The sequence below is a fragment of the Pteropus medius genome, unplaced genomic scaffold (assembly GCF_902729225.1).
Source record: "Pteropus medius unplaced genomic scaffold, Ma_sr-lr_union100, whole genome shotgun sequence".
Lineage (NCBI taxonomy): Eukaryota > Metazoa > Chordata > Mammalia > Chiroptera > Pteropodidae > Pteropus > Pteropus medius.
The window spans coordinates 16,112,816-16,137,613 of record NW_024349803.1 but is presented as its reverse complement, the minus strand read 5'-3'; the positions used below and the strand labels follow the sequence as shown (position 1 = coordinate 16,137,613).

The window sequence follows — 24,798 nt, the reverse complement described above, 5'->3', positions numbered from 1 at the left end:
TATTGGACTTAGGAAAGAAAAACTCATATGTAATTTAAAGACTTTCCCTCTTTTAACATATACTTGTATTCATTAGATGGCTTTATAATTCAAAAGTCTAGTTATAAAACATATACATATGATTGTTATAAAACATATACATTTCCACTGATAATAATGAGAAAGCATGCTGTGCTGTATTCGACTCAATTTTTATCAATACTTCTCGATCTCATTAATGTGGCCAGTACAGTTACTCTTAAAGGATCTTTGCTCATCAAAGTAAATCAAAGATATTACTCTGTATTTCCATCAAGTGAATTATTAACTACACAAGAAGTCAAGTATTACTTGAATAAGTAATTAAATTACTCAAAGACAAACGTACTAATGGTTAAATCCCACAAAGCAGGATCCTTCAAACAACTGAAATGATCCTTAAAAGTGTAAAAATCAAGCATCTAGTACTTGAAAGTGCTAAAGAAGTATTACATGAGAACGAACCATAAGAAATTGCCAATTACCAATGGATTCGACCTAAAACAATGTAAGCATTCTGTCTGTATATGATTCAGTCTTCTCAAGAGTGCTAGTCACTTTCACCTGGATGGTATTATAATGAATTACCTTGGATGCTGGGGACCGAAGTTCACTCAACATTTACAAAACAGTCTGGAGATTTTTCACAAGTTATTTTCAAATCTAGGATATGAACATGTACTAGGAAAGGAGTACTTTGTATGTCTAAAGAACCTTTGTTTTACTTATACTTTTCTGAGTTTGTTTTTAATTCTTAAAAAAAAAAAAGCCCTGTTGTCAAGTATAGATTCACTATGAATAAGGATTCATCAAGGCTCAAAACATCCTGAGAGAATGCAACAAAGTTTCTAAGGCCACATCATCATTCCTTTGCTCAAATCCCTTTAATAACTTATCTCACTGAGTCAAAGTCCTTACTAAGTAAGGGCCTACAGCCATTTCCTGCTACTCTTTTCCCTCTATTCCAGCCACCCAAGCCTTCTTCACGTTCCTTGAACGTGTAAGTACATACACTCCCTCCTGGGGACCTTCGGATTAATTGTTCCCTCTACCAGGAATGCTCTTCTCAGATATCCACATGGCTCACCTCCTCATCTCCTTCAGATGTCTGCTTAAATGTCATCTCCTCAAAATGGCCTTTTTTTTGACCAAACTATTAAAATAATACCCCTTACTACAAGCAACTATATTTTTTCCCCTGGTTTATTGTCTGTATTCCCCCCAACAGAATCTAAATTACAAGGAAGTGAGGCCTTTGTTTTATCCATTTCTGTATCCCTAGGATCTAGAAGAGTAGAAGGCTCTCAATAAGAATCTGCTGAACAAAAAAGCTGCACAAAGACTATATTAAAAGTTGTTTCAGATACCAAAAAAAGCTAAGAACACAGTATGGAACCCTACAGGCTCTGCTACTCAGAATGAAACAACTACCCTTTAGGAGAAAATATTTTATTTCCAACAAAATATACAGACAACACATTAACGCTAAGTGCATGCATGCATGCTGCAGGTCTGTTAGCACAAAATGCTTTGATTTATCGCACAACTTTGACTAGATCACTTTCCCACGAACCAAGAAATTCTGGCTAAAGATTTAAGAAATAATAGAGGCAGAGTTAACCCTTTAATGTTCGAGAATTAGGAAATACAGAATATACGAATCCAAACCTCACAGTACAGAGGAAGATAACTGAAATTGGAATTGGGAGTGTTGCCCCCTAGAGACACTGGGAGAGAAAAAGTCCTAAAAGGATTGCACCTCTTTTCTTGGCGCCAGGAATGGGATGAACACTCAGTATCGGGGTGCAAGGGGGCATGGAGTTTGGGAGGGCGAGGCCTGGACTCCTAGTAGGGTGGGAGTGGTGTAGCCGAGCCACCCTCTCTCCACAGATTTTAGCTCAGGAGAAAAGGGAGTGTAGACTATCCACTCCCAAAAAGGTTTGGGGGAGAGTTGAGGGTAGACCCCTCCCCTTCCCCAAGGCAAGCCCGGGCCCCAGGAGGGCTTCCCAGTCTCCGGCTCACCCGGCTCCCGGTTGATCTCGATGTCGAAGTGGCACTGCGGCCGGTCCTGCGCCCCCATCGCTACCGAAGCGACGGCAAGAGCTGCGAGACAGGGAGAGGAAAGCGGTCAGGTCGGGAGCCAGGGCAGGGGCTGGGGCGGAGCCCGAGCCACGGTCGCCTCGCGCCAGCCTGTCGCGACAGTGCAGAATGGTAAGACGGCGTCCCCTCCCGCCCCGAGCCTCCCGGCTCCCAGGTGGCGCGCACACACACACACACATACAGCGGGTGAGCTCTTCACCTGGCTGGCCTCCAGCCTGAACAGCTCCCCGTGCGCAGAGGAGAAAGCGCGGCCACAGCGGCCAGAGCCCAACGCCGATAACGGACCACTACTCCCTTCCCCGGGCCCAGCCTCCTAGTGCCACGCTAAACCCCGCGAGAGTCGGGGCAAATACCGCGAGAACACAGTCTCGAAGGGGGTGGTTAACCGAAAGGAGGCGCACGTAGGCGTGTCTGGGAGCTCTCTCGAGAAGCCTCCAGCCCGGCGCTCCTGTACTTGAGCTGGTCCTTTTCTGCCCCGCCCCTTCCCTCTTTGCCATTGAAGTCAGTCGCCCAATCAGGGAGCCCTGGAAACGCCTGCGCTCTCTACTTTCGTCGTCCCACAGGGCCGTGAACTTCCGCTCATCTCCCGATATCGCGAGGCTTCGCTGTTGACAGCCGCGAGCCAGCTATGTGAATTAAGTCGTTGAGGTTTAGTAAATTCATCAGACCTTTTAACCCGGCTAGAAGTAGTTTATGACGCCATCATAATTTTAGACCGTTCGTCTCACCTCAGAGGCCTTTAAGACTGAGATGTGTGTGCGTTCCTGCTTTGGCGCCCGTGTCATTGGGATAGTTTCTGTTCATGGCGATTCTGCATCTTCTATGAGTCAGTTCAAGTCCGTTGTCCATTTTTAAATCGCATTCTTCGTCTTATTGAATGCAAGAGTTCTGGATACAAATGTTTGCTACATAGATGATACATGTATGTTCTGAGTCAAAATCTTTTCTTGATATATGATTGCGAATATTTTCTTCCAGTCTGGCTCTTTTTTAAAAAATTGTTTTTGATGGTAGCTGTGTAAAGTAGTTTTTAAAGTCATTTGATCATTTTCTTTTTTTTAAATTTCTCTAGAGTTGTTTCATCTGTAAAACAAGAAAGATGAAATACCATTTATCTAAGTTCCCTTCTTGCTCGAAATTCTTTCGTTTTGTGAGTTGAAATTATATTTCAGATGATTTGATGGTAAGGTATGCTATTTGGGCTGTGGTTAAGGAGAAGAAACTGCCAGGACAAGGCAGGCCTGGCTAGCATCCACCAATAGGACTGATACCTCTTCCTCATCCTCAAGAGTGGTAGAAAATTGTTATCCAAGGAGTTTACAAACTCAGGCTCAATTTCGCTGTGATTACCACAAAGGAGAACCCTTGGTAGGAATTTTCTGGTAATGATTCTGGGCATTTAGCCTTTTAGAGTGGGATCACACCAGCAGTTGCAACTTCAATGGATAAGGCCGTGACGGAACTAATCAGGAGTGCTAGTGGGGAAACGTAGATGAAATACGTGATTTTCTAGAAAGTAGAAATTACCATATTTGATTCAAAATAAATAGAAGGCTTGAATAAACCAGTAACCACTGAAGAAATTAAATTAGTAATCCCAATCTCCCCCCAAACAACTGTGAAAGACATTGTGACACAGCCATATGAGAAATTCGATTATGGTCTAGATTTTAGATGAAACCAAGGAAATATATTTCATTTTGCTAGGTGTGATAATGAAATTTTCGTTACGTAAAAAAAGTCCTTGGTTTTTTAGAGCTGCATACTTAAGTATGTAGGGATGAAGACACATGATGTCTGTCTGGGATTTGCTTTAAAATGCTTCACCAAAGAAAAAAGAAAATATATTTTAAAATGGGTAATGAGTGAAATGACTGTGGCAAAATCTTAATAATTGTTGCATCTAGGTGATAAGTATGTGGGGGTTTTTTATTTATCTTTTCTATTTTTTTAATCTTTGAAATTACTCATCATAAAATAATTAACAAAAATGGTCTTTCTTTCCAAAAAAATACAAGGTCCAAATTGCTTCGTAGGCAAATTTTGCTGTATCTTCAGGGATCAATAATCCCTTTGTTAATCAAAAACTTCAGAAAATAGTAAAGGAGAGAGAGTTACCTAATTTATCTTGTGATACTAAGACCAAAAATGGCAAGAATGTTACAGACCAATCTCTATATAAACATGGATTTAAAAATCCAAATATTAAGAAATATAGTTTAGCAGTATTTGAACCCTAAATATTGTAACCTAATTGGCTTTAACTCAGGAATGCAAAGATGATTCAACATCAGAAAATCTATTCCTAGCATTCACCATATTAACATATCAAAGAAAGGACACATGATTATCTCAGTGGCGTGTTGCTTATCCATATATTGCCTCTCAGCTTCTTTAGTATATCCTCCAGAATAACACGATTCAGCCTCTAGTAGGGATTCCTACTCCAACCTCTCCCCAAAGTAACTTTTATACTTTTATAACTTAAGAGAGACAAGAAGTGAGTGAAAAAATCCAATGAGAAGATATAACCACAATTCTGCCTTATTTCCTTATACCATTTTTTAAATAAAAGGATATTCTAGATCTTAAATGAGGAATTGTGCAGAAAAGAATTAATATAATAAGCCTGGGACTGCTATCTTTAGAAAGGCCTACTTACCAGGTTGGCCCTTGGGTGATCTCGATGCAAACTTGAATGGTAATGTTTCCTACATTCATAGAAATCTTTCATTATAAGAGTGCCTCACTATGCCTAAACTGTTTGCACAAACAATATGGTTTATGCAGAACACCTGCTTTCCTGTTGGAAATCTGAAATTTTGGCATGTGCTAGGCAGAGGATGCATATGTGACCAGCCTCTAATAAAAATTTGGAGCATTGAGTCTGTAATGAACTTACAGTAGACAACATTCCTCACATGTTGTCACAATTCATCCCTGGAGGAATTAAGCTTGTCTCATGTGACACCACTGGGAGAGGGAAATTTGAATCTGGTTTCCTCCAGGCTTCGCCCCCTGCGCCTTTTCCCTTTGCTGATTTTGCTTTGAATTCTTTTGCTATAATAGATCATAGCTGTGGGTACGACTATGTGCTAAGTCCTATTAGTCCTTCTAGCCAGTCATCCAACCTGGAGGTGATCTTGGGATCCATGAAGCAAAAACAGAAATATTACCAGAATTTGGTAATAAAAAAAAAAATCTATCTATACTGAAAATTTGAACATATATTTTGAAATCCTAGATTTCTTTTTTTGTGGAAAACCTGAGTCATTCGTTGAGAGCTGTTCTCCAGGGGATAATCCCCAGGATCTACCAGCCTGCTATGCTTGAGAAAAGTAGACTTCCAGTTTTAGGAAAAAGTCCTCAGAAATAGAGATACAGAAATGGACTTCTGGGAGTCAGTTGGAAGACAAAGGAAGAAAGTTCAATGCAGTTGGAGTAAAATTAAGGGAATGAGAGTTGGAAGCTGACACCTTCTGCTACAATTGGGAATTTTTTGTTTGCAGACAAAGGAGTGCTCAGGAATTCAAAAGCATAGATTTTTCTTCTATGATATATAAGAAGCACTTGATAATTTCCACATGGAGTTCCTGCAGCCTCATCATCTAAACAGTTTCTTAGGCATCTCTGGCCCTGCATGGTCTCCTGATCCGTGCCTGGGTATGGGTCTCTTTTATCTTGCCAAGATTATTAGGAGCTCCCTGAAAGCAGGGCCTAGTGCCCCGCCTCTATTTTCCTCACTGTAGAGCCCAGCACAAGGCCTGGTCAAATGAGAACTCACATTATAATTGAATTGATGAGCACGTTGATGAATACTGTTCTATAATGGACTCAAGAAAGGAAAAAAAAGACAAAGTTGAAATGAAGCATCTTGCTTCTGCCTGCACTAGTTCCCTTGATGATCACATATCAGGTTCCTTGTTATTCATCTTACCTGAAGTATTACTTTCTCAGGTCATCCCTGACTCCATAAAGTAGCCATCCAGACACTCTCCAGAATATTCCCTGTTGTAATTCTCTGCAGAGCACTTATTACCATGTGAAGCTTTCCTTGATGACTTATACTTTATTGTTTGTCTCCCCCAAAAGTAGATTTATACTGTGTTGTCTTCTTTATACAGGAATAAATGTTCCATGAGAGCAGGAATATTGTCTGGCTTCCTCACTGCAGTACCTTTAGCACATACCAGTTGATCAAAAAATATTTTTAAATGAATGAATGAATGAATGACAACAGAAATGAAAACAAGCTCCCCTTGGATCCTATACTCTTGTTAAAGATTTAGGAAGGAAAGAGAATGCCCTAGTGACTAAGGAGAACATCTGGATTCTAGAGGAATTTTTATTGGGAATTTTTATTGGGAACAGATTAACTTTAAATTGCTTTTATTAAAATGGAATCAAATCAATACATGTGTGAGGTACAGTAACAGTAAAATGAAGATACTACGTACCCTGCTCAAGAAATAGACTCACTAATGGAAGTTTACTGCAAAGGCTCAAGGGTACATGAGATAGCATTGAGCATCATTTCCTCCCTAGCCACGTCATTACTCAGAGTCCTCAAAGGTCAGACTGTGGTGTTAGGAAGCCTCACAAAGTAGAAAAATATCATTTTGTGGAATAAACCTGACCTCAAATTATCTGCTCTTATTTTAGCTACTGTATCCTCATCCCAGAAGAATGTGATAATGACAGAAGTCACCAGTTGCAAATCCAGGCTTGGAAACCCAGGACAACAGTCTCTGCTATTGGGAGAGCAGTTTGACCCGGAGTTGGAAAAAGACTGACAGGCTGAGTGGAGGCTGTACTCTTGAAGCAGGAGGTCCTCTGAGAAGGTGGTTAATTTAGGCTGGTCAGGTTTGGTCTTTGCCTTTTTTAAATCATCTTTCACAACTGTACCGAACTCTGGGTCCTTCAAAAGTGATGGCAGATGCTTGTACTTCAGGCTGTCTCTGAAGCAGATATGTAGAGATGGGCTGGAATGCTCACGATGATGGCTTGTTGCTCCTTGCCTGCTTCTCCCGTGTATCTCACCAGAAAAAGGTTGTCTAGAGTGTAGGGTAAACTGTGTCTAAAGCAGCCTTGACTGCTCTCAGAGGCTCTGATTTGCCCCAATTCAGTTCTCTGCATGTGGACTGAAATATCCAAGACAAAAGGAGCGGGACACAGCAGGTCACAAAACTCTTTGCTGAGGAGAGCTGGGCTTTGTCTTCAAGGCTGTATACTTCCTGCCACGCAGCAAGCTGCACTTGACTGCTGTAGGCATTGGAGCCTTTGTTGCTCTGTCACAGACCCTCACCCACCTTGCCAGTAGCAGACAATCCCTCAAGGTCAGACCCACCTTGCACTGGCAGAAGCCCACTTCTGGGGCTGCCCTTGACTTTCTACTTTCTTCTGTTTCCTCTGACATCTGGGGCCCACTTGGCCACAAAGGCTGCTTATTAATGTAGGGGACGCTAACTCCCTTGTAGGGAACCCCCAACCAATGTCTCAGGTGGACACTTCTGAGACATTCTATATGCTTCTCCTACAATAATTGAGTCCCTATTGCCTACAGCAGTGACCTCCGTAATAAAACCCTTTTATTGGCTGTGTCTCACTCTCCCCACTACCTTATTTGTGTTTCTTGAGATCATCTCCCAAATAAACAACCTGCGCCAAGGCCTCCTCTCAGGCTGTGCTTCAGGGGAGGTCTGAATTGAAACACCCGCCTGTGTGCTCACATTCCAGCCAGAGTCAGGTCCTATGCAAACAAGTCAAGCTGCCTAGTAAAGGGGGGCAGCTGCCTTCCCACTCCAGCTGCTGGTTGCTCTGTGGATCTCTAAGATCAGCATTGCTAGAAATCCAGGCTTGAATGGGAAATCTTCTCATCTTTAAATGTTAGCAACTAATTCAAAATAAAAACACTGCACAGTGCCCACCCTATCTGCTGACCAGATCAGGCCCATGAGCAGCCCACTTGGCAGAGTATGGGCACGAACCCCAAGACCAGTGGGGGAAGGAGACCATTAATGGGCTAGAACCCTAAAGATAGCAGAATGGGCAAGGGAGCAAAGAACAGGCCCCCTCCCAGACTTGAGAAGGCCGAGAAAGGGCCAGAGCCCTCAGATGACACAGCAGAGCCAACACACATTCAGTGTTTACCATGTGCCCTGCTCTCAACTCCGTTATCCCAATCTCACCACCTCAGGGGCAGATGCCGCTTTGATTACTCCCATTTTAGAGGTGAGGCAACAGCTTTCAGAGGTTGAGTGCTAGATCTGGACTCAAAATTAGGTCTCTCTTCACTATTTACACCTTACAGCTTCCCTAGGTTGCAATCTTTGAGTCCAGCGAAAGGAGCAAGAACCTGATATTCTAAGTTAGGGTTTATTTAAAATAATCTCTTTGCCTTGTTTTACAGATAAGTCTCAAAGGGGAAAAGTTATAAAACAAAGCCAATAGTGCTCAGTTAGGCAGCACATACCAGAACAAAGCCAATAAAGGCAGAGGGAATAATAAAATAGAAATGTTTTAAGCAGTCGATTGCACCATTATATAATCCCTAATGAAATAATAGATCAAAGATGAGTAGATCATAATTTAAGGCTTTTGGGAACTTAATAACAAATCAGGTCACTTCCTATTGTGATGCAAAAACATCACCTCCTATGATGTATTCTTGCAAAAATATTAGAATCTGAGTCTAAATGAGCCTGTAGATCTACCAGCTTATAGGAAAAGTGGGCAAAAGTGGAACATATTTAATGACATAACAGGGATACAACTAGGTAAATCCAGAATTTGACAAATTTTAGGGCGAATGACCTAGTTTTTTCAACAATTGGCAAAGAAAAACAAAGGATTAAGTATTTTTAAAGAGACTAAAGGGACAGCAACAAAAAACAAGTCTGTGAATCTTATTTAGATCCTAATTCAGACCAAAAGACACTTTATGATAATTGAAAACTGATTAAAGGGGTTCAGGACACGCTACTCAAAAATATGGCACCCGGGCATATTGAATATTTTGAGCTGAAGGAATTTGAGAAGTGGCAGATGCTAGAAAGACTCTTTGACCTTCCCTGAAGCAGGTCATGAGACCCGCATGTGAGAGAGGCCCTCTCTATACCTGGAGGAAAAGAGCATCCTTATCTCTCTGAGGGACATGGAAACTGAACAAACAAGCCTTGCTGTTTCCTCCAGTTCACTACACTTAGCTCATACCTTTTTGTCCTATCACATTTTCGCAACCCAGTATAAAAATGCTCACATTCAACTGCTTCATTTCCTTATGAAGGCTCACGTCATGTAAAACTTCTATTAAATAAATCTGTATGGTTTTCTTTTGTTAATGTCTTTTACTACAGTCCCAGCTGAGAATTTTAAAAGAAAGGTATTTTTCCTCTTCTATAATATTATCTATTATTAGATATTAGTTAATAATTATGAATTACTATTAATTTTGTTAGCAATGATAATGGTGTAGTATATATTAAGTCCTTACGGTTTTTCTGAAAAACCAAATGGAACACTTATTACATGAACATTTCTATACCTCAATATTAGTCTTTTGTGGAAAGGCAAGCTTTATTTCAAAGCAACTCGAAAAGAGCAGTCAGGGGTTCTACAACTAAAAACTCCATAGAAGAGAGAATAGTTTCATGTCCATCTGGCAGGGTCTCATTCTGGAGTCACACCAATTCCTGCTCATCACCAACACCTGCTAAGTTTCCTCTTCAGGTTGTAAAAAAGGAGCCTTGAAGAAGCCCATGTTTTGTTATTTTTTTTATCCAAATATACCTATTTCAAGAAAGAGGACACCTGGCGGCAACTTAATTGAGGGAAACTGTTTAATTATTAAATAAATATTTACATTGAAATAGTTAACTTGGTAGCTTCTTCATATTTTCATACTTTCATACTTTTAAAAGAGCCACAGAGGTTTCATTCATATTTTACGCAGCCGAGTTGGTAAAGCTCCCAGCTCCATTTCTCAGGAAACGGATTACATTCAATTACTCCTCACAACAGCCAACCGGAAGATTATTCCACTACTTTTGAAGGACTGGTTGGGTTGGCATCTGCAATGGTAGCCAAATAAATGAGATTTCTATGTAACACATGTTGGTACCTATGGGTGAGAAATAGGCAAAAATTAGAGGCTTGTTTTTACTGAACATGAACTAGAAACTGGAAAATAATTTACCTTCTCTAGTGGAATGGTTTATCCATTAATTGGATAAAGTGTTATCAACTTTCTTGTTAACACATTTAAGGAAAAAATATCCAGAATCTTACCTGTTCTACCTTATCACTTCCATAGCTACCTCTCTAGGCGAAGCTATTATCACTTCTTGCTTAGACTGTGGTATTGGACCAGTCTCCTAACTGGACTCCCTGCTCTACCTTTGTACCCCTACTCTATTCTCCATATACCAACCCGAGTGATCACTGTACAATTTAAGATCATGCCCTACCTCTGTTTAAAATCTTCCAAAGGCTCCCATCTCATTGAGTAAAGCTGAGTCCTTCTTGTGGCCTTTAAGGTCCTATGTAACTGGGGCCTCTAGTTACCTCTCTGATTTCATCTCCCAGCACTTTCTCTTTGTTCACTGAGTTCCGGCCACAGTAGTCTCCTTGCTACCACCTGAAGCTAACTATCCAGCACACTACAGCCCGGGGGTATCTACTCAGATGTCACATCAGAGATACCCTGTATAAAACAACATCCCTCCCTGTACTTACCTGGCTTTATTCTTATTCAAAGAGCTCATTAGCAGGTGCCTAATTATATGATTTCCTCCCTCTAGATGTTAGAGTCTAGAATGTAAGCTCCAGGACAGCAGAGCTAGTATCTGTTTTGGTACTGATTCTCCAGTAGCTGAAACAGTGCCTGGTACTCAGTAGTAGTTATAAAATATCTATTTAACAAACTTAAGAAGGGACGAGATACTTCCCATGATCCATGTGAACTTTCTATAGTAGGGATTCTCAATCGGGGGGACAGGAAGACAAATCAGACTAGGAAGTAGGAAGCGTGGCCTCTGCAATGTGTAAAAGCCCATCAGGAGATTTTGATAACTTTCTAACCCATATGTTGGGAATCACTGCACCAAATGGAATGTTTTACAACTATTTTCCATATAGAAAAATGAGAAAGTGTTTATTATAAACTGTGAAAAAAAGCAAATTACCAAATGCCAGAGTCAAATGTAAAGACTTATCTAAAAGTGGATATCTCTATTATTCCATTGAGCTGTTTGAGGGGCTGTAGGTATTTTTTTCAGAGGGTGGGGAAAGCATGGCTTTTTTAAACATGTCTTCAGTAACAATTAAATAATATCTTTTAACAATAAATGAGGTGTAATTCCTGAACTACATTTAGAAAAGAGATTATTTCCTCCCATTTTGGTATATGGTTAGAGAGCACATTAAATTACTGTGCAGAATTTACCTTACCTTAACTTGGAAATCTTTTATTGGCTTTTGTGTGTTACAAAGTTAGAAATCTTTTATTGGCTTTTGTGTGTTACAAAGCAGTTAAATGGTCATGATTTCCTCACTTAACTGAAAAAGGATGAGCCAGGAATCCATGGGAAAGTGGCCACCACTCTCATCTCGTAATACTAGTTTTCCGTGTGCTATCCTCCCCACCCCTGCTGTCATCAGCTGTCATGGCTTTACGTGATGGAGGCATTGCAGTGAGCGTAATCCAAGTTTTGAAGAGGGTGCCATGTCTGATTCTGGGCTTCACAATGTACTGTCCCTTTGGTCTTTGGCAGGTAAGTAACCTGACTCTCATCTGCAAGCAATCTCCCAAGACTCCTAATTCAGGCCCGCTGCTTCCCCTCCACTCAAAGGGGAGGGAGTTGGGGACTTACTGGACGCACTCATAGGCCCGGCCTTTGTTCTGATACTCCACGATGCAGCGGATTAGCTGGTCATTCTCCTCTAGAAGCTGAAAGATCATAAAAAGGGTCAGCGCAGCGCGACATCAAGACGATAAGTAACCTGCCTAAAGGTCTCATAGCCCAGTGGCGGGCTGTCCTGCCGCAGCCCCCTTGCTGACTTTGTTCCCATCTCACTTGCACCACTGAAAGTCAGTACCCTGGGCATCCCATAAGTCTCAGATGGGCTGCCGCTCACTCCCGGAAGCTACCCGCAGCCCTTCCGGTTCTCGACTAAGAAACCCATTCTCTCCGCCCGCGTTAGCGCTCACCTGCTGGATCGTCTCCTGATTGACTTGCGCCTTGCCTCTCAGCCAGTCCGGGACGAAGGCCACCGACATCGCGGGAAGCCAGACTGGAACTGGGTCTCAGGGTCCGCGGACCTCCGCGCAGCTGGATCACGGGTCCTCCCGCCTAGAGGGCGGGGAACGGACCGAATGTCGCTTGTGATTGGGCGCGCAGGAGCGACACTCAGCGTCCCTCTGGGACCCAGCCCCTGGGGCCCCTGAGCAATCGGCGGGTCCTTCGCGTTTGCGCAGTCTGGAGAGATAACGTGGGGCGGGGTCCGTCATCAGCCCCTTCATTTCTACGCGCAGTGCATGGTGCTTGCGGGAGCACCGTGCTGGGCTCACACGAGAATGGGGGTTGGAACCCAGATGTCTGGCCCCAAGTCCACTCCTTTTGACACTCTCCTGCCTCTAGGTTTACGTTTGGAGCGTGAACCCTGGGCATTGCCTCCTGCCAAGCCAGACCTTGTAGGGCCCAAGAAAATACTGGTGTGCGCTTCACCCTTTGCTGAGGGAGAAATTCGCATAAATGCCTATTTTTCCTTAGATTTACAACCCTAAAATGCGATATTATTTTCTCCATTTTACAGATGAGAAAACAAGTTAAGTAACCTGCCCAGGTTCTCGTAGCTACTAAGGGCAGAGGCCGTCTGGCTTTAGAATCCTCACTCTTAACTACTATCCCATACCACCTATGCACCTACTGCAAAAGTGGTTTGCTGAGAGATACAGGGAGAAAGCAGAGCTTACCCTCCTGGGCCACATAATTATACCGTTGGCAACCACCCAAACTCTAAAGTGGTTGTCTTCTTGCTTGTCCAGCCCACCCATGCTGGGCAGGGAATACCAAGCTTGTTCCTCTGGAAGTCTTAGAAGTCTTTACTTCTCAAAAGAGGTCTGAGTGCAGTTCTGCCTCCTAGAATGTCATTTCTCTGAGTGGTGGCCCAGATCCAGAGCAGGCTCATCATCTGCTTTTGTTAATCTTTCCCGCCACAATCTTTTTTTTTTTTTTTTAATTCAACCCTATGAGGAGGCAGCTTTCGTCTCATTTCACAAATGGATAAACCCAGCGGGAGAAGTGGGGCAACATGCCTGAGCTGGGCCAGGACTCAGGGCTTCCTGGTCCCCAAGCCTGTATTGCTATCTCCAAACCAGGCTCCCTCCCCAGGAAAAGTCCCCAGAGGTTCTGCAGAAAACAGAGTGGACAGAGGAGGAACCATCAAGAGCAGGGTGCGGGCCTTGATTAGTCCTACTCAGCCCCATTCCTATTTAGACAAATGAGAAATGACAATGACATCAGATGGAGTTAAGGTGGGGCAGGTGCAGGAGATCAACCTGGTCCAGCATACAGAGAAAGCCCTCCAGGAGAGCAGATGTCTCAATGTGAAGAGGAAGTGGAAGTTATGCAGGTGACAGATGTCCAGAGTCTTGGCTCTTTCCTAGGATCTACAGGAGCCACGGATGGTTTTAGGTAGAGAAGTAATGGCGTCAGGGATGCATTTTAGAGTTTTCCTGGTGGAAGGCGAAAGGCAGGTGAGGCAGCCAGATGAGAAGCAAAAAGAACAGCGAGAAGGCTGCTGCAGGTGTGCAGGCCAGAAATGGTGGGAGCAATTTAAAAGAGGATGCATTTGAAACATATTAGGAGTAGAGTCGGCAGGCCTTAGTGACTTAATGGTGGAGGGAGAGGAAGAAGGAGCAATTAGGGATAACTTTTGGGTTCTACCTTGGGCAACTCAGAGACTGGTGATGCCATTCATGGAGGTAGGGAAGAGTGGAGGAGAAGCTGGACTGGAAACGAGAGTGACAGATTCAGCTGTGGACATGTACTGTTTGAGGTGATGTTAAATGGAGATGTTGAAGTCTGGGGCTGGCTATTTGGATCCGTAACTCAGGGCCAAGGACTTGGCTGGCATTATAAACTTTAAGAAGCATCACTGTGGGAACTGACTGGAACCATGCAGTGGATAAGACTCCCCAAGGAGAGTGTGTTGGCTTCCCTCACGGCAGAGGAAAAGGAACTACGAAGGAGAATGAGAGAAAGAAATTAGAGATATACGAGGAAATCCAGGGCAGCGTGGGATAGGACAAATAGCAATGACAAATGCTGTTGAAAGGTCAAGCAAGATAGAAAGTAGATCTGTGATGACTTTAATGAGGGAACTTTTAGAAATATGGTGAGGCAGAAGTCAGAGTTGCAGAGGACTGAGCAATTAAGGGAAAGGTGAAGCAATAGAGTCTTCAAACATAGGCCACTTTTTCCAAGAAGTTTGTCCGTAAAAGGGAAAAAGAAAAGATGGTAGTTGGAGGGGCAGAAGTAGGTGGCAACGGAGTGGCATCACTTTAATGGTTGCTCTTTCATCAGTGAAGGAAGCACGTGGGAGAGCAAGGGGGTAGAAAAGTGGGAGATTTGGGGAGCCTGCTGGGGATTTTGAAGTTGCTGTTGAGGAGAAATGGAGAGAGCCAACCTGGCAAACACAGGACTGCTGGGCAGTATTGCTGACCTGGTTGAGACTAGCAATGTACAAATATAGCACTGATCTGTGTGGTTGTGAGATTGTGTTCAGCAGCACTTGTAGCCCAGAAGCAGATTCGGAGAAGGCAGAGGTTGGATTTTTCTGGGGTTGGAGTGCTGCCACGCAGGTATGCGTTTTGGAAAGAATGTGATGGAAGTGGTGAACCCCGGACTTTCAGCTAATGGAGAAGGAAATGAAGCCTTGTGGGAGGTGATAAATAGAACAAAGTAGAAGGACAAGTGGACTTCAGGCTTCTTCAGGCTGAAGAACAGTGGGAGGAATTCAGAGAACATCTAAAAGGTGAGTCAGAGATCAGGTGTCTGCATTTGCAACTTCAGAGGTGGGGTTCTTCTGTGGTGATGCAGTGGTCTACACTGTGACCCTGGAAGTGGAGGGGTAGAGGCCTGGAAAAGAAGCCTCTGGAGCCTAGAGCCAAAATGCTCAACACATTGTGGTCCCTGAGCCACACCAACTGCACCAGTCAGAGGGCGCAAGGCCCTATACTAAATCACGCACTCTGCAAGTTCTTAGACTTTGGTACCGCATCCAGGCTGGCAGGAGGCTGTGCTCTTTGGTTCGCCTATCTCGGGCTTCCCGCCCAGCCACGCGAACAGCGGAACCCACGCCCAGGGCGTGTCACGCCATTACGCTGAACCTCCTTGCCTCGGCTTGTCAGTCCTGTCCGCTACCCTGGCAGGAATCGAGCTTACACCGCGAAGCCTCCTCGCATCTCCAGACGTGGGAATTACAGGCCTGGACCTCAAACCCAAGCGTGTGAGAGTCGGGAGATGCGTAGGAAGTTGGGAGGCGCGCTCCCCATCCACGCCCCCTCTGCATTTGGGTTGCAGCCCTTTAAGAACCGGTTCATTAACCACTCTGTCGGGACGGGCGGTGGAGGCGCGCCAGGATTGGTCGGTTCGAGTGCGGGTATCCCTTAGCAGCAGCGAACGGGGGAGGAGGTTCAAGACTCGCGCATGCGCACGGGCGCCTACCTGCGCCCGGGCCGCCAGAGACCGGGCCGGGTTCGCCCGGTGGGCTAAGGCTGTGGAGGAGGCGGCGGGTGGCGCCGCGGCACCTAGGCAGGCCGCTGACTTCTGGAGGCCGCCGTCCAGGCGAGGTGAGGGATGGCGGGCGGAGGCGGGCGTCGCGGCCGGTTACCGAGAGCAGGCGGGGTCGGGTGTGGCACAGGGCGGGCCTGGAGAGGCGACCCCAGGCCCGACCCTCCCTCTGGCCGAGCCTAGTCCCACCGGGCTTCGTGGGGCTTCTCGGAGTCATCTGTCCCCCTTTCTTCCGCTGGTTGCTCTCCAGACTCCGGATCCACCCATAGGTGCGCGCCAGCAGGAACCTTCAGCTGACAGATGCGCGTAGAGCGCTGCCTCCAGGGGGAGGAGACGGGGTGTGTCCAAAGGGGAGAGCGGGCGATTGTTTCGTTTATTATCCACGAAGCTCACATCAGAGTATTGTTTAATTTTAATAGCAAACTTCCCTTAGCATGCCGATATTAGATGAATTGGTTTGCCAAATACTGGATGCACTGGACTAGCTTTTCTTAACGTCAGGTGTAGGAGGTGGTGGTGTACATTTGTGTCCATTGTAGGTTTACGTCCAGATCTCCAGACTTCCAGAACCAGAAGGATAAGGCACTCCGGGAAAAATTAGGAGTGTAGGAATCAAAGCCACAAAAGAAGATTACCAGCGGTAAAAACTAATTGGTGAAATTTGTGACATCGGCAGAAAAATAAAATAAAGCTCAGATCGATGGATAGGGATAGGGTACATTGTCATTAAATTTTACAAAGGAATTAATCTCAGTAAAGATAATTTCAGTAAATAAAAATGTAAATAATTGAGAATGGTTTAGTATTGCTAAATAGAATTAAATTGACCTAATAGCGTTTTCTCTGGAAAATATATTTTAAACAATGTTGTTAGAGCTCTAAGTGTTTATAACACAGAGGACATTTTGGGGTCCCGAAGTTTTTGATTCTTAGAAAGAGCCTCAGAGATCAACTACATCCAAAAGGTGACTGATGGTCAAAGAGGAAAACTGATTTATTCAAAGTAATACAATGAGTAAGGAACAGTTGTAACAAGTGAAACCTTAGGCCTTGTTCCTTCATCTGTTAACAGATCTGTGATTAGTTTTGAGTATCAGTGCCCCAGAAGAAATTGTTTTAGAGAAATAGAGTAGCTGTAATTCCAAAGAGTGGATTTAGAAAAGCAAGAGTGTAGTGGAAAGATCATAGGCTTTCGAACATTTCAAGTAATGAAGTTTGGGTTTGGATCCTGGCTCTACCACTTGAGCCTTGGAGCTACAATTTTCCTACCTGTCTTGTGTAGATTATGTCTACCTCACAGTTATGAGCATTAAATAACATTATCAGTGTAAAAGTTCCTAGCCCAGTACCTGACATACAATAATTGTTACTATCAAGTTTAGTCCCTTACTCTTCCTAGTTCTTAACAAATAATAGAGTTGACCTCTACCCTCTTCCCAACCCCATCCCCAAGCAATGTGGAACTAAGGAGCCTGCCTGATCTATAATTTAAGTAGCCAGTTCTCAAGTCCTGTGACTTAAGGTGAATTCAGTAAGGGTGACATAACTCAGTTTTGTCTTTGTCTTCTGTATTGTGTATTTGAGGAGTGGGCAATATGCCTTATTGTGAAACACAAGTGAAAACTTGTGTTCGAATATTTGTATGCCAAATGAAACTTGTTTTGCTTGTTTAAATTACTTTTTTTGCAGGGCCTGGTCATTTAATGCTGTATTTCTTTCTGCTTTTCTTTCTTTCTGGAGGGAGGAGGAGGAATAAGTGTGATGGGGGTTTGGGAGAGGGTTAAGGGCAAAGGGCAGGGGAAAAAAAACAGTGGGAACAAAGGTGGCCTCCAACTAAGCACAGAATCTTTGCTAATAGAATGGAGATAATCTGTGACATGAACAGTTTATAAATAGAGCTGAAAAGAGGATTTAGGAATTGAGAGAGGCAGATTAAAATATTTTTATTAAACCTAGTAGTACCTTGGGTACTTTATGTTTGATTACTACTTCAGTTTCTACTTTTAAGAAATTCTATCTATATAAACCTCTTTCTCTTTTTCTCTCCAAGTAGAGATTTACTGTGGGAAATGTTAAAAATATAGATCAGAATATGGCAAGGTCTGCAGATCCACATTTCTTGTTTCAGGGAGCAACGATAAGGCAGCCCCCTAGGTCATTCATTCATTTGCTTAGCAGATTTTTTTTGAGGACTTCCTAATATGTGGCAAGCCTAGTGCCTGGTTACAAGGTCTGCTGGCCTATAGAAGATGCCGATAAGACCTGGAAGATGGTCTAGTGTCCCAGGGTAAGCACTCTGAGGCTGCTTTTGTCCTTGTGTAATTGATAACATTTTTTCTGTAATTATGGTATGATTGTCCTGATTAATTCCACTGCTTTCCTGTTTTAAACTAAATACTAGTTATCTGTAGGTGGCTTTTATTTTAACAAATCCTGAGATGATAGTGCCTTCTCATCTGGAAATGTCATGTAGTTGTGGAGCTGCTCAGTGTAAAATGTGCTCTTCAGTATTCATGCACAGATCATCAGAACTACAGTTAATTAGCAGAAGAGATTATTCTAGTAGAGATATTTAAAAAATGACATTTGAACATAAAAAGTATGAGTAAGTAAGTGGTATAAAGACCCTGTTAATACTTTTCTTTCAACTTTTTTTAAAAAATAATTATAGTCACAGGAAGTTGCAAAGATAGTACAGAGAAGTCTCATATACCGTTTACCTAGGTTCTGCCTTTGATTACATCTTACATAACTGTAGTATAATATCAAATCCAGGAAGTTAACATTAATATAAAGTGTGTATAGTTCTGTGCCATTTTATCATGTGCAGATTTCTGTAACCACTGTCACAATCCAGATACAGAATCATTCTATCACCACAATGATTTTCCTCTCGCTGTCTCTTTATTGTCACACCCATTCCCCTCTTCCTCACCATCCCTAACCCTTGGCACCCATTAATCAGTTCTTCACTTCTATAATTTTGTTATTTTCAGAATGTTACATTAAAGGATTCATATATATGTGACCTTTTGAGATTGGCTTTTTTTCACTCACCCAAGGCTCTTGCCATTCATCCAAGTTGTTCTGTTTCAATAGTTTATTCCTTTTACTGCTGAGTAGTACATGCTATGAATGTGCTGTGTTTTGTTTAACCATTCACTATTTGTAGGGCATTTTGTTTGTTTCTAATATCCGACTGTTTCAAATAAAGCTATTATGAACAATCGTACACAGGTTTTTGTGTGGATATAAATTTTCACTCCTCTGGGATAAATGCCCAGGAGCGTGACTGATAGATCATTTGGTAATTGCATGTTTAGTTTTACGAGACACTGCCAAACTGTTTTCCAGAGTGACTGTACTCTTTTACAGTCTTACTAGTAACGTATGAGAGACATAGTTTGTACATGCTTGCCAGCATTGAATATTGTCACTTAAATTTTTTTTAGTTCTTCTCATAGAATATGTAGTATTATCTCATTGTGATCTTAAGTTACATTTCCCCTAATAGCTGGTGATGCTGAACATCTTTTCATGTGTCTGTTCACCATCTGTATACACATCTTTTTTGGCAAAATGTTTCATGTGCTTTGTGCATTTTATAACTGGATTGTTTGTGTGTTTTTTTTTTTAAACTGTTGAATTTCGAGAGATCTTTATAAATTCTAGATATCTAGAGTCCCTTATCAGATATGTGGTTTACAAATATTTCCTCCCAGTCTATAGCTTGTCTTTTCATCCTTTTCACATGGGCTTTTGCAAAGCAAAAATTTTCAATTTTGATGAAATCCAATTTGCTGATTTTTCTTTTATAGCTTGTGCTTTTGGTGTCATATCTAAGAACTCTTCCCTGGGTCCTGAAGATGGTCTCCTATGTTTTCTTCCACTTTTATAGTTTTACTTTTTATATTTTGAGTTAATTTTTACTAAGGGTGTGAGATTAGGTCAAGATTTTTTTTCCCCCTGTAGTTATCCATTACTCCATCATCATTTGTTGAAAAGACTATCCTTCCTCCAATAATTTTTTTCCCTTGCACCATTGTCAGAAATCATTTGGCTGTACTTGTGTAGGTTTATTTCTGGGTTCTCTGTTCTATTCCATTGATCTATATGTCTGTTCCTCTGCCAATACCACACATCTTGATTACTGTAGCTATATAATGACTATTGAAATAAGATAGCATGGGTCCTTCCACTTTACTCTTTTCAAATCATTTTAGCTATTTTAGTTTCTTTTCCTTTCTATATTAATTTTAGATTTTTTTGTCCATATCTACAAACTGACTTATTGATATTTTTACAGAAATTGCATTAAACCTGTATGTTAATTTGGGAGAAAATTAACATCTTTACTATGTTGAGTCTTCCAATCCATGAACATGGTATATCTCTTCATCTATTTAGAGCTTTTTTGATTTCTTTCAGCAGTGTTTCGTAGTTTTCAGCATACAAGTCCTATACATGTTTAATTAGATTTACACCTAAGTATTTCATTTAAAAAGTTATAGGGGTGGCTCCATAGTGTAGTGGTTAGCACGTCTGCTTTACACGCCTGGGTTCGCACCCCAGGTGGAGCCACGGACCATACCCCGGGTGCACCAGGCCCCCGGGGCACCAGGCCCCCCGAGTGCGCAGGAGGCGCCAGGCCCTGGGTGCCTGCCGAAAGCACATGGGAAGAGACACCCTGCTTTCAGCGATCCAGTTCTTAAGGGGAGACGGCAACATCCATAGGTTAGGAGTGGAAGTGGAGCGGGGAGGAATTAAAGAGGGGAAAGAAAAAGTTATAGCTTTATTGAGATCATTTTTTGCAGTGATTGTAAATAGCGTTTTATTTTTAATTTGGTTTCTACATGTTCATTACTAGTATATAAAAATGCAATTGATTTTTGTATGTTGGTCTTATATCTTGCAATCTCATTGAACTATTTGTTCTAGGAGATTTTGTTTGTTGGCTCTTTGGGATTTTCCATGTAGACAATTACGTCATCTGAAAATAGGAATAATTTTGTTTCCTCCTTTCCTGTCTATATGCCTTTTTTTGCTCTTTCTTGCATTATTACACTGGGTAGAACTTCCAGTACTGTGTTTAATAGTACTGGTGAGAGCAGACATCCTTCTTCCTGATTTTAGAGGGAAAATGTTTACTATTAAGTGTGATGTTAGCTGTAGGCTTTCTGTGGATCCTCTTCATCAAGTAGAGGAAGTTCTCTATTCTTGTTTTGTTGAGAATTTTATTATGCATGGGTGTCAAATTTTGTTAAATGCCCTTTCTGTATTAATTGATATCATTGTGTGACCTCTTATTAGCCTGTTTATCTGATGGATTATATTGTTTGATTTTAGACTATTAAACCAGCCTTGAATCCTGGATTAAATCCCACTTGGTTATGGTGTCTAATTCTTTTTATTATATTGCTGAATTCCAGCTGTTAACATTTTGTTAAGGATTTTTGCATATAAGTTCATGAGGAGTACTGGTCTATAGTTTTCTGTGTTTCTGCTGTTTTTGGTTTTGATATCGGGGTAACATTAGCTTTATAAAGTGAATTTGGAATTGTTTCCTCCTCTTCTGTTTTTTGGAAGAGGTTGTGCAGAATGGGGTTAATTCTTTTTTAAATGTTTGGTGCGATTCTCCAGTGAAACCATCTGGGCCTGGATAGTTTCTTTTCAGAAATTTTTAAGTTCCAGATGAAATTTTCTTAATAGGAGATTTAGCTAAGATTGTTTAGATTGCCTAATTTCTATGGGGGAATTGTGGACATCTGTATTTTCGAGGAATCAAACCATTTCATTTATGTTGTCAGATTTATATGTGTAGATTTGTTTGTAGAATTCCCTTATTATTTTGATGTCTGTATTGTCTGTGGTGATACCCTGCTATTTGATGCTTGATATTGGTAATTTGTCCCTTTTCTCGTTTTTTTTTTTTTTTGGTAGAAGTTTATCAATTTTATTGACCTTTTCAAAGGATCAACATTCTATTTCCTTGATTTTCTCTATTGCTTGTCAGTTAGATTGATTTCTACTCTATTATTTTCTTCCTCTTGCCTGCTTTGGGTTTTTTATTTCCTCTTTTTTTTAATTTTTAATTTTTATTTTTTTGACATGTGAGCTTAAATTATTGAGAGTTTTTCCCCTCTTATAATGTTAGCATTTAGTGCTATAAATTTCCCTCTCAGCACAGCTTTAGCTGTGTCTCACAAATTTTCATTTGCTTTTCTTTTCATTCAGTTTAGTGTATTTTTAAAATTTCTTTTGAAACATCCTTTTTGACCCATGGGTTATTTAATTGTGTGTTGCCTAATATTTAAGTGTTTGGAGGTTTTCATTACCTTTCTATTATTAATTTCTAGTTAGATTACATTGTGGTCATAGAACACACCCTTTTATGAATTCTTTTAAATTTGTTGCAGTTTGTTTTATGGCCCAAGATATGCTCCATTTTGCTGTATGTTCTGTGGGTGCTTGAAAGGAATTCTGTTGTCGGACAGAGTGTTCTGTCAAACGTTTTTTTTGTTTTTGTTTGTTTTTTTACATGTTAGGTTGATAGTATCGTTGAGATCTATATCTTTGCTTATTTTTTCTCTAGCTCTTCAGTCAGTTGGACGTGGAAAGTCATCAGCCGTAACTGCGGATTTGTCTATTTCTCCTTTCGCTTCCTCAGTTTCGCGTCACATATTTTGCGTCTCTGATTAATGCGTATACATTTAGCTTTATGTCTTCCGGGTAGATTTATTCTTTTATTATTACATAATGTTCTTCTCTCTCCATGGAAATTTTCTTTGCTCTGCAGTCTGCTTTATCTGATATTAATATAACTCCTTTTGATTAATGTTTGTATGGTGTATTTTTTCCCATTTATTTATTTTCAACCTACCTATATTTTTATATTTAAAGTGAATTTATTGTAGAAAGTATGTAATTGGATCATGTCTTTTATTTGCTCTGTCAGTTTCTGTTTTTAGTTATATATTTAGACCATTTACATTTAATGTAGTCGTTGATATATTAGAGTTTAAGCCGGCTCTTTTATTTTTTGCTTTCTATTTGATCTTTTTTTATTGTTTTCTTTTTTTGCATTCCTTTGAGTAATTCAAACATTTTTTAGAATTCAGTTTTTATTTATGTATAGTTTTTTAGTGTTTCTCTTTGTATAGCTTTTTTAGTGCTTGCTTCAGTATATAGATGTATATGTATATATATTTGTATATATATGACTTACAGTCTGCTGGTGTCAGCATTTTACCATTTCAAGTGAAACATAGAAACTTTACATCCCTTTATATTTTTGTACTCTCCCCTACTTATAATTGTCTTAAATATTTCCTTTACGTACATTGATCATCAAACATAATTTAGAAAACTCATGAGTAGGATAGTCCATTGTATTTTTCCATGTTTTTACTCTCTCTGTTGTTTTTTCTTCCTTCTTGATGTTTCAAGATTCCTTCTTTTACTATTTTCTTTCTGTTTAGAGAACTTCCTTTAGCCATTGTCTTAGAGCAGATGTGCTGGCAACAGATTCTTTTAGTGTTCCTTCATCCGACTATGTTTTATTTCCCTTCATTCTTGAAAGATTTTTTTTTCTGAAAATAAAATTGGATTGGCAGTTCTTTTTTTTTTTTTTTTTTTTTAGCACTCGAAAAATGTGCTTTCTTTTGGTTTCCATAATTTCTATGAGTTTGCTGTCATTTGAATTGTTTTCCCCCCAAAGGTAAGGTGTTATTTCTTGCTTCTTTCAAGATCTTTATAGTCTTTAGTTTTCTTAAGTTTGACTAATATGTGTTTTGGCATGGATTTCTTTGGGTTTATCCTTTCTGGAGTTTACCTGCTTTTTGAATCTGTTGGCTTATGTCTTTTACCAGATTTGGGAAGTTTCTAGACATTGTTTCTTTGAATCCTGAATGCAATCCTGCCCTCTTTCTCCTCTCCTTCCAGACTCCAGTGATATGAATGTAGATCTTTTGTTATACTCCCACAGTCCCTGAGGCTCTGTACAATATTTTTCAATCTAGTTTCCCTCAGATCGTTCAAATTAGGAATTTCTATGTTCTGTCTTCATGTTTACTGATTCATTTTTTTGTCCCCTCCATATTAATGTTGAGCTCATTCATCGATTTTTTTTTACTTCAGTTATTGTGTTGTTTTAATTCTAAAACTTTCATTTAGTTCTATATATCTTCTATTTTTTAATTTATTTGTTTCAAGTATGTTTGTAATTGCTCATTGAAGCCTTTTTATGATGGCTGCTTTAAAGTCTGTCAGATAATTCTATCTTCTGTGTCATGTTGGAGTTGGTATCAGCCAATTGTCCCTTCTTATTCGAGATTTTCCTTGTTTCTTAAGTATGACCAGTGTTTTCTTTTTTTTTTTTTTTGTGGAAATCTGGACATTTTGGGTATTATGTTATGAGGCTCTGGATCTTATTTAAATCTTCTGTTTTAGTTGGCTTTTGTCGACTCTGTGCTAGCAGGGGAGGTGGGAGCACTCTCTCATTACTGCCAGGTGGGAGTGAAAGTCCAGGTTCTCCACCTGGCCTCTGTGGCTCCCTGAAGGGAGGGGGCTCCTCAGTATTACTGGGCAGAGAGGGGAATTCTGTCTCCTCAGTGACAGTGGGCGAGTTTGGCTCATTGCTGCCTGTGGCTCCCTACTTGGTCTTCTCTTAAACTGCCCTGGCAGGGTGGGGAGTTGAGAAGGTACCTCATTACCACCCCATGAGAGTAGAAGTCTGAGGTTCTTCACTTGGGCTTTGCTGGTGGGTATGTGGTGGCTGCAGTTCTTTCTGTGGTGTTTGGCCGGAGCAGAACGTTTTTGCCTAAAAGTTTTGTCCTTTGGTAAGCTGCATCTTTGATAGGGAGAGAAGGCTTTTGTTGTTGTTGGGCTT

The 24,798-nt window shown here is 41.2% G+C and overlaps 3 protein-coding genes and 1 long non-coding RNA gene across 15 annotated transcripts in view; 2 read left to right on the top strand and 2 right to left on the bottom strand.

The window, feature by feature from the left end:
• Window positions 1-2,532, bottom strand: part of NKTR (natural killer cell triggering receptor) — a 43,890-nt gene extending 41,358 nt beyond the window's left edge. For 4 of the 10 annotated variants that reach the window (XM_039837418.1, XM_039837420.1, XM_039837421.1 and 1 more), the window contains exons 1-2: window positions 2,318-2,477; window positions 2,041-2,121 (exon numbers count right to left, since the gene is read on the bottom strand). In XM_039837418.1, coding sequence (XP_039693352.1) covers window positions 2,041-2,098 — 58 coding nt within the window. In that variant the 5' untranslated portion in view covers window positions 2,099-2,121; window positions 2,318-2,477. Of the gene's footprint in view, window positions 1-2,040; window positions 2,209-2,317 lie in introns of those variants that run through there. The other 6 variants (XM_039837425.1, XM_039837424.1, XR_005647500.1 and 3 more) reach the window with 5 other exon arrangements.
• Window positions 1,709-7,718, top strand: LOC120582217 (uncharacterized). Of its 2 annotated transcripts, none has more exons than XR_005647505.1 (2): window positions 1,709-2,229; window positions 6,781-7,718. It is a non-coding gene; the product is annotated as an uncharacterized LOC120582217 (long non-coding RNA). The 2 variants fall into 2 exon arrangements; XR_005647504.1 differs by lacking the exon at window positions 1,709-2,229 and adding an exon at window positions 2,691-3,040.
• A 2,220-nt stretch (window positions 7,719-9,938) lies between these two features.
• Window positions 9,939-12,503, bottom strand: SS18L2 (SS18 like 2). Its single transcript, XM_039837430.1, has 3 exons — window positions 12,326-12,503; window positions 11,988-12,064; window positions 9,939-10,237 (listed from the first exon to the last, which is right to left on the bottom strand). The coding sequence occupies exons 1-3, from the start codon at window positions 12,392-12,394 to the stop codon at window positions 10,150-10,152; spliced, it is 234 nt and encodes a 77-aa protein (XP_039693364.1). The 5' UTR covers window positions 12,395-12,503; the 3' UTR covers window positions 9,939-10,149.
• A 3,012-nt stretch (window positions 12,504-15,515) lies between these two features.
• Window positions 15,516-24,798, top strand: part of SEC22C (SEC22 homolog C, vesicle trafficking protein) — a 28,583-nt gene continuing 19,300 nt past the window's right edge. The window contains exon 1 of one of the 2 annotated variants that reach the window (XM_039837429.1): window positions 15,516-15,627. The gene's annotated coding sequence lies outside the window, so the exon portion shown is untranslated. Of the gene's footprint in view, window positions 15,628-15,815; window positions 15,971-24,798 lie in introns of those variants that run through there. The other variant, XM_039837428.1, reaches the window with a different exon arrangement.

Bases quoted from the DNA above. Each gene is read 5' to 3' on its own strand.
- SS18L2 (XM_039837430.1), bottom strand. From the start codon at position 12,394: ATGTCGGTGGCCTTCGTCCCGGACTGGCTGAGAGGCAAGGCGCAAGTC. The intron at 12,065-12,325 runs GTGAGCGCTAAC...ATGATCTTTCAG, and splicing joins ATCAGGAGACGATCCAGCAG to CTTCTAGAGGAGAATGACCA. The intron at 10,238-11,987 runs GTAAGTCCCCAA...TCTCACCCATAG, and splicing joins CGGGCCTATGAGTGCGTCCA to GTACCAACATGTGTTACATA.